The following is a 9435-nucleotide window of genomic DNA, read 5'->3' as shown; positions in this document are numbered from 1 at the left end:
GCTTTTCGCCGCCCGCTCACATTGAAAATGAATGTCTTCCGGTCACTTTGACGCTCTCGCCGCCGGCGGTGTGAACGCACAGTAATGGGTTTTAATGTTTTTGTCTCGTCGATCCGGCCGGACAGGGCATCATCACTGTATGGTGAGGGGTGTAACATTTCCGTCACATGCTTGAGGTATTCGGCCAATCACAAAGCACTGGATAGTTGGCCAATCACAGCACACCTTGCTTTTCAGACCGATGAGCTTTGTACAAATCGACGCGTTTCAGAAAGACGGGGCATAGAGGAGAAACAATAATGTACAGTATGTGGAAAATAATGTGTTTTTTTAACGTTAAACCGCATAAACACATTTCATTACACCAAATACACAAAATAATGTTATTTTTAGCAACATCATATGACCCCTTTAATATAGTATTTATAACCTCCAAATGTTGATTTCGAATATTACAAGTAGTGGAGCAATTCGGGTGAGGAAAGACGATCACATGTCTATTCTCAGAATAATAATAAAACAAACACAATATAACCATATAAAGGCTATTGATGTGAGCACTTTTAAACTAAAGGATGTATACTTTGTTAATTTGATCCACTACTCCACATAAAAAAACAGACATGCCAACTAGTTACTGACCTGATGCAGACACATAGCTGAAGCGGATTGATATCGTCTTGGTCTGGACTGTCTGGAGCGAGGGTCACGTAAGGTAATGTGAAAATAAGCAGGCCAGTCTCAAATCTGCCCCAGTGGCTCTCGATTAGAGCGCGCTGCAGTTCCCCTGTTCACCACAGGTTTACTTTGCAAAATTGTGGGGCGCTGTTGAGCTCAGGAGGCCTCAGGAGGCCTCAGGCACCGTCTGCCCCGCTTAGTATCATGACTAGATGCCTGCTAAAGCCATGCGCGGGGTTTTAATATATACCACTCTGTTACACGCACCCTGTCACTGTAAACTGGCCTGTCGATCATCTCGTCACAGTTAACATCCTCCACATTCTCTTTAATTTAACTTCCTACCATATCGGAGAGAAAAGAAGTAGCACGTTGGTCTGTGAGCCGCGGGTCTTTATGCCGAGAACTCTGCTCATATTTTCTGCATAATGATGCCTTTAAAAGTTAACGACCAAAACGGATGTTTATAAAAGTTCCATTACTGTTGCAGATGAAATATATGAAATAATGATGAAATAAGATTCATAATGCAGATGAAATAAGACCTCCGTTCATCTTCGGAGCACAAATTAAGATATTTTGATGGAATCTGAGAGCTGTCTGACCCTCCCATAGACAGCAAGATCCTTACACGATCAACATCATTTTAGAAAAATTATATATTTTTTGTATGTTATGCTGTCTTCTGTAGAGCAGGGTTTCTCAACCTTTTGCCTACTGCGACCCACTTTTTTTTGTATGCCAGTCATACGACCCTCTAAGGCTGGAAATAAATAAATAACTGAAATGCCTCTTTAGACCTAGGCTACACCGTATATGCTTATTATAATTAATTTCACACAAACACACAAACGCTTTCAATAATTAGACAGACTATGAGGCAAACTGATTTATTTATTTTATTTATTTATTAACTCACGTTACTGAGACATTTGAGACTGCCGCTCTGAAATGATGATATCCAGATGCGGTGGAATTCGGGAAAGGGTGAATCCAGTGAATCCATAGCTTTTCGCCGCCCGCTCACATTGAAAATGAATGTCTTCCGGTCACTTTGACGCTCTCGCCGCCGGCGGTGTGAACGCACAGTAATGGGTTTTAATGTTTTTGTCTCGTCGATCCGGCCGGACAGGGCATCATCACTGTATGGTGAGGGGTGTAACATTTCCGTCACATGCTTGAGGTATTCGGCCAATCACAAAGCACTGGATAGTTGGCCAATCACAGCACACCTTGCTTTTCAGACCGATGAGCTTTGTACAAATCGACGCGTTTCAGAAAGACGGGGCATAGAGGAGAAACAATAATGTACAGTATGTGGAAAATAATGTGTTTTTTTAACGTTAAACCGCATAAACACATTTCATTACACCAAATACACAAAATAATGTTATTTTTAGCAACATCATATGACCCCTTTAATATAGTATTTATAACCTCCAAATGTTGATTTCGAATATTACAAGTAGTGGAGCAATTCGGGTGAGGAAAGACGATCACATGTCTATTCTCAGAATAATAATAAAACAAACACAATATAACCATATAAAGGCTATTGATGTGAGCACTTTTAAACTAAAGGATGTATACTTTGTTAATTTGATCCACTACTCCACATAAAAAAAACAGACATGCCAACTAGTTACTGACCTGATGCAGACACATAGCTGAAGCGGATTGATATCGTCTTGGTCTGGACTGTCTGGAGCGAGGGTCACGTAAGGTAATGTGAAAATAAGCAGGCCAGTCTCAAATCTGCCCCAGTGGCTCTCGATTAGAGCGCGCTGCAGTTCCCCTGTTCACCACAGGTTTACTTTGCAAAATTGTGGGGCGCTGTTGAGCTCAGGAGGCCTCAGGAGGCCTCAGGCACCGTCTGCCCCGCTTAGTATCATGACTAGATGCCTGCTAAAGCCATGCGCGGGGTTTTAATATACTGTATACCGCTCTGTTACAAGCACCCTGTCACTGTAAACTGGCCTGTCGATCATCTCGTCACAGTTAACATCCTCCACATTCTCTTTAATTTAACTTCCTACCATATCGGAGAGAAAAGAAGTAGCACGTTGGTCTGTGAGCCGCGGGTCTTTATGCCGAGAACTCTGCTCATATTTTCTGCATAATGATGCCTTTAAAAGTTAACGACCAAAACGGATGTTTATAAAAGTTCCATTACTGTTGCAGATGAAATATATGAAATAATGATGAAATAAGATTCATAATGCAGATGAAATAAGACCTCCGTTCATCTTCGGAGCACAAATTAAGATATTTATGATGGAATCTGAGAGCTGTCTGACCCTCCCATAGACAGCAAGATCCTTACACGATCAACATCATTTTAGAAAAATTATATATTTTTTGTATGTTATGCTGTCTTCTGTAGAGCAGGGTTTCTCAACCTTTTGCCTACTGCGACCCACTTTTTTTTGTATGCCAGTCATACGACCCTCTAAGGCTGGAAATAAATAAATAACTGAAATGCCTCTTTAGACCTAGGCTACACCGTATATGCTTATTATAATTAATTTCACAAAAACGTTCAATAATTAGACAGACTATGAGGCAAACTGATTTATTTATTTTATTTATTTATTAACTCACGTTACTGAGACATTTGAGACTGCCGCTCTGAAATGATGATATCCAGATGCGGTGGAATTCGGGAAAGGGTGAATCCAGTGAATCCATATTTAACATAGTCTGGGTTGTACTTGCGTTGTTTACATTTTGCTGCCTTTGAAGTGGAAGGAGTTTCTGAATCTTCTGCCTTTTTTTTTTTTTAAATGGATGCATTTTGTCAAGCTAACAGGCCGTGGCTGTGTATAGTAGGTCTGGCATAGCAATGCATTGCAATTGTGGCTACTCGATCCGTACCGCAAACACGATTTGTTCTGCGCATGTGCGAAATTGCTTCCACTTCCTGTCACCGCCAACGTTTTTACGACAGTCTAGCGATATGGATTCTTTTGCATTCTATATACAGGTTCAAGAATTTATCTTAAAAGGAGAAATTCCTGACAATTCTGCAAATCGTCGGAAGGTTAGACGGGCGTTGACGAATTTTATCATCAAAGGTAACTATTAGTACCGAAATATTTTATAATGAAAAAGAGAATTGACTCTGTTACAACCTGGGCCATGTGCTTAATAATTTTTTTTTTTTAAATATCAAGCTACGTTCACTGTACTTGTTTAGCTCCTATATCTGTATATGTAATTTGATCTTATTGATCATTGATCAATGATTTTACATTGAATTGCAGCTTCTTCTGACTTTTTCTTTTTTCCAATTAAAATAGATGACAGACTCTTCTACGTCGGCCCCAGTAGGCAGTACATGCGGCTAGTTGTCCTGTCAGAGGAAGAGAAGAGGTCTGTTCTTACGGAGTGCCACAATAACCCTGGGACTGGCAATCACAGTGGCGTCAGAGGCACTCAGAACAGGGTTATTGCTGGCTACTATTGGCCTACAATTATCCAGGATGTGAAAGAATGGGTAATGTACTACATATGTGGTACTTCATTTTCACTTCTACTTTTGCCCGTTTTTTTTCTTTGCAAGTATCTATGCTTAAGAATATGTATATTTTTGACACCTCTGACTGTTAGATACCTCCTTGATTTAGAAGTTATATTTATTGTCATCACCAACTTATATCAAGTGGCTGGTTTTCTTGACATTTTGTTAAAAAAAATTGTGTTATTTTTTTAGGTCAGATCCTGTCACCGCTGCCAGTTGAATGACCCCATCAAGACTGTTGTGCCAGTCTTGCATTCTATTAAGGTACTGCATACAATGTTTTAGCAAACTGATGAAATTAACAAGCTAGTCTCAACCTTGTGTACAGTTTTACCAGCATTTGGTTGATGCTAATTTTGTGCCATGAAGGTAAAAGAACCTTGGGAGGTGCTTGGTTTGGATTTGATTGGACCACTGCCAGAAACTGCACGCAACAACAAGTATGTCCTTACCATGACTGACCTGTACACCAAGTGGGTGATTGCGGAACCTATGCAATCTAAGACGGCAGCTGAGGTGTCTGCAATAATAACCACAAAGCTGTACTTGTTTGGCATGGTTAGGAAAATCATTACAGACCAAGGGAAGGAGTTCGTCTGCAAAGTGAAGTTTATGTTTTTTCCTCCTACTCTTGTTTCAACATGTCCACCTTATTCTTCCCGAAAGAGCTGGCGCAGCCATTTTTAAATTTAATGTGTCTGGTTTCCGGTCTCATCTGCTCCCAGCTATATTTAGCTGCGCGAAACGGCTAATTTCCGCTGCTTGATATTGCAAACTGGTGTGTCTTACCATATTATTTTAATGCATTATTTTAATAATGAACACTGGTTTGTAGTGCAAACAGTTTTACCGTTTGCTGCACTGTTATTCTTCTCCTTATTTCCCTACCGTGCTTAATGAAGCAGAAGTCTCACACATTCACAGAAAACGGCTTACTTCCACGTTGAAAAATTAGGTGGATATGTTGTTGTCTACAGTTACTCCAGTCTTGCAAATTTAACTTATGATCCCTCTGTAGCTCAACAACGGCATTTTCAGTATGCTGAAAATCAAACATGCCATCTCCAGTGCTTACCATCCCCAAACCAACGGGCAGGTAACTCTTTGGATACCTGTCTTGTAAGATCTATTGTTGCCTTGTGGTTATTCATCAACTTTATAAATGCATTGATATGTACAGGATGAAAGAACTAATCAGAATATCAAGCGTACTCTCAGGAAGTATGTGAATGACAACCACAATGACTGGGACCTCCACCTTCCTGCTGTGGTGTATGGAATCAACACTGCAAAGCAGGTTTTGTCTTATTATATTTATAATATCTACGGTTAGTTGTCAATGGTAAAACTGAACTGGTGAATTTATTTACTATTTAATGTCAAGGGTGGAGCTTTTCAAACTTATAGATAAATACAAACTTAAAAGTTAATGGGAAGCTTCCTTATGCGATCAGTACTCCACTAGACACAGTCCCTACTTCCTCCTCTTCCATCGACACCCACGTCTGCCAGAGGTCATGAATGCCTGTCCCATGGGAGATGATTTTGAAGTTGCTGACCCAGAAGATGACATCGACACCAGAGTTAATAAGATGAAACTTCTCAATGAAACGGTATGTATTTGAATAATAAAGGTAAATTTAGACCTAGGCGTAGGCCGATCTATGTATTTTTGGCTTACTTCCACGTTGAAAAATTAGGTGGATATGTTGTTGTCTACAGTTACTCCAGTCTTGCAAATTTAACTTATGATCCCTCTGTAGCTCAACAACAGCATTTTCAGTATGCTGAAAATCAAACATGCCATCTCCAGTGCTTACCATCCCCAAACCAACGGGCAGGTAACTCTTTGGATACCTGTCTTGTAAGATCTATTGTTGCCTTGTGGTTATTCATCAACTTTATAAATGCATTGATATGTACAGGATGAAAGAACTAATCAGAATATCAAGCGTACTCTCAGGAAGTATGTGAATGACAACCACAATGACTGGGACCTCCACCTTCCTGCTGTGGTGTATGGAATCAACACTGCAAAGCAGGTTTTGTCTTATTATATTTATAATATCTACGGTTAGTTGTCAATGGTAAAACTGAACTGGTGAATTTATTTACTATTTAATGTCAAGGGTGGAGCTTTTCAAACTTATAGATAAATACAAACTTAAAAGTTAATGGGAAGCTTCCTTATGTGATCAGTACTCCACTAGACACAGTCCCTACTTCCTCCTCTTCCATCGACACCCACGTCTGCCAGAGGTCATGAATGCCTGTCCCATGGGAGATGATTTTGAAGTTGCTGACCCAGAAGATGACATCGACACCAGAGTCAATAAGATGAAACTTCTCAATGAAACGGTATGTATTTGAATAATAAAGGTAAATTAAGTAGTGAATTACTATCAGAATTAAACCTAGGCGTATGGTGAATTTATTTACTATTTAATGTCAAGGGTGGAGCTTTTCAAACTTATAGATAAATACAAACTTAAAAGTTAATGGGAAGCTTCCTTATGTGATCAGTACTCCACTAGACACAGTCCCTACTTCCTCCTCTTCCATCGACACCCACGTCTGCCAGAGGTCATGAATGCCTGTCCCATGGGAGATGATTTTGAAGTTGCTGACCCAGAAGATGACATCGACACCAGAGTCAATAAGATGAAACTTCTCAATGAAACGGTATGTATTTGAATAATAAAGGTAAATTTAGACCTAGGCGTAGGCCGATCTATGTATTTTTTTTGTTGCTGTGATTCTGCTTTATCTCTAGTTATAAAAGCAATTGAATCTTCATGTGAAGCCACTCTCCCTCACTCTGTTACATTGTAATCATTAACCCTTGTTCCTTATTGTTCTATTTTGGCCTGCCTGAAACTCCATTGATCAAGAGACCAAATTTAGTTTTAATTTAACTTTTAATTTTTTGTACCGTTTTTTTTTTTTGGTAGGTTCTTCACAACATAGAGAAAGCACAGAGCATGCAACAGAAGTCATTCCAAAATCGCAAGCGCAAGTTTGTGCGAGTATGTTCAGTTCAGGCCGGTGATGATGTTCTGCTCTCACGGGACCCCAAGAAACGACGGACAGGAGACACATTTACAAGTCAGCACCAAGGACCATATACTGTGGCCAGCATCTCTTCCAAAGGGGTGGCCACTATCGTCAAAGGGTCAGCTTGTCAGAGGGTCAATGTGTCAAGACTGAGGACATACTACAGATTGAAAAGTATTCCATCTAGCATTAAGTTTGAAATGAAATGCTAGATTGAGAAATATTGGATATTTGTTTGTAATTCCTGTTGTTACTAATGGACTATATGTAGAGTTACTTCCTGGTTTTAGATAAGCCATCTCAGTCATTTCCAGTGAACTGTCAAACTCAGCTGTGCTATAAGGGGAGTGCCCTTTGCTCGGTTTCTCTATATAATCCATTAACAATCTGAAGAACATTTTTGTTTGTATGAGAGGACCAAACGCTCACGTATACTGTTTCAGGAACGACAAAAGCTAGAGTAAATAATTACACAAGGTAGTCGGCTAGATTGTTGCGCGAGTCATTACTATGATTGACAGTGATAACTGTAACGACGGATGGAACAAAACATCTGCGAAGCCGATGTCAAAACGGCATTAAGTGTTTCAGAGTAAATTCAGAGTAACAAAACAACAGCTTGCAACAAGTCTGTGTTGGCTGAATATATTGAGCAGCTTCTACAGTTAAAGAAAACTTTAAAAATGTAGTTTTGTAGTATTTAATTGTTATACCATTAATAATGAACTGAATTAATTTGTCCTTAACTAGTTAAGTATTTAAATAAATAATCCTTCTAGGTTATTGGTGACATTGTAAATACCATTACAGTGTTGTTTATGAGATAACATCACTAGCAAGCCAACGTTAGCCTAAACAGTTATGATAGTGTGTACTTGTTAACATTTAAATGTACAATTACGTGTCTAGGTACTCTTCTGGGATTACCAGGATCAGCATATAAAATTATGTTGTTAAGTGTTATTAAATAACATGAAGCTGTAAGATAATGCTGCTGTTATTATTTATTTTTGCAGTTGTTTCTCAGTTTCTGACAAGAATGAGGCAGTAGAGGTTTCTTTGAGGGTCTCAAGAGTATCTACATATATACCACAGCATCAAATGACGTTTCACTGGAAGTTTTCGAGCTGGCTTATCTATATACAGAAGTTCTAAAGAATGCTCCATGCATATAGTCCATTGTCTTGTATTTGTATATCATCAGATGGACCAACTGAGAGGATGTTTCTCCAGGACCACTGCTACTCAACATCCAAATGGCAGGTAGAGCATCCATATGCTTGTTCAGGTGCAAGGTGGGAGAAGGACTTGGACCCTATTCAAGATGAACTGGTAAGTATTGTTTATTTAGTGACACTTTGCATATTTAAATGATAACCCATTACTTAATCTGTTAAACGTTCTTTATTTTTAGTTAAAGTATGTGTTGGACAAAAATCGGCCATCAGAAGAACTGATCATAAAGCAAGGCCAAATTTGCCTCACACGAGAAGACTTCTGGGGCCTGGGTTTAAGCCAGTGCATGGAATCTAATGTGCGTATGTTTAGTGTCTTAATTTACTGCCCAAAAAAACTAATTCCTAGATGATGCATAATGTTACACATAGCAGCTTTCACAGGGATGTAATCGTTCTGCAATACATTTCAGATCGGAAATGCCTGCCTCAAGATTGTGGAAGAAGCTACACGAAGACATGTACTTTATACTATTATCTTCTTTTAGAAGTATTCATTTGGATGTATGCATGTTTAATAACTTATGTTCTATCCATAAGGGAAAAAATGTTCACATTGTGGACCTCTATGCTGTTCCCACCTGGAAAGACAAAAATGTGGACCCAGTGCATTGTTTGCCTGTAAATTGTTGTTTTTTTTGCTATCATGTACTTATCAACCGAGAAAGAGTTCTATTGGGAATAGGCACAAAAGTATATGTTATTTTTGTGCATGCATATTATTTTGTCACAATACTATTAGGGAAACGTGAGGTCCAAGGATATCATACTATTTCCAGCTTGGAGCAGGCAGGCGGATGAAGCTGATCACTATCTGCTCTGTGTTAAGTTTCTGTTAATCTTTCTAGTTGTAATATTTCCAAATTCAACAGGTAGGGTTAGTGAGTTCGATTTTCGTGGATATTAACAAAATACCATTGATTGCAGGTTTTGTTTGTAGCTAAGAGG

The 9435-nt window shown here is 39.1% G+C and overlaps 1 protein-coding gene across 1 annotated transcript; it reads left to right on the top strand.

Annotated features, from left to right (window-relative positions):
- The first annotated feature begins 6633 nt into the window (after positions 1-6633).
- Positions 6634-9409, top strand: LOC107574604 (uncharacterized). Its single transcript, XM_016261045.1, has 6 exons — positions 6634-6880; positions 7150-7426; positions 8457-8584; positions 8667-8786; positions 8901-8948; positions 9028-9409. The coding sequence occupies exons 1-6, from the start codon at positions 6785-6787 to the stop codon at positions 9286-9288; spliced, it is 930 nt and encodes a 309-aa protein (XP_016116531.1). The 5' UTR covers positions 6634-6784; the 3' UTR covers positions 9289-9409.
- Positions 9410-9435: the final 26 nt, after the last annotated feature.

This window comes from Sinocyclocheilus grahami, unplaced genomic scaffold (genome assembly GCF_001515645.1).
Source record: "Sinocyclocheilus grahami isolate Dianchi unplaced genomic scaffold, SAMN03320097.WGS_v1.1 scaffold2282.1, whole genome shotgun sequence".
In the NCBI taxonomy this organism is placed as follows: Eukaryota; Metazoa; Chordata; class Actinopteri; order Cypriniformes; family Cyprinidae; genus Sinocyclocheilus; species Sinocyclocheilus grahami.
The sequence above is the reverse complement of the archived record's forward strand: the minus strand, read 5'-3'. Positions and strand labels throughout refer to the sequence as shown.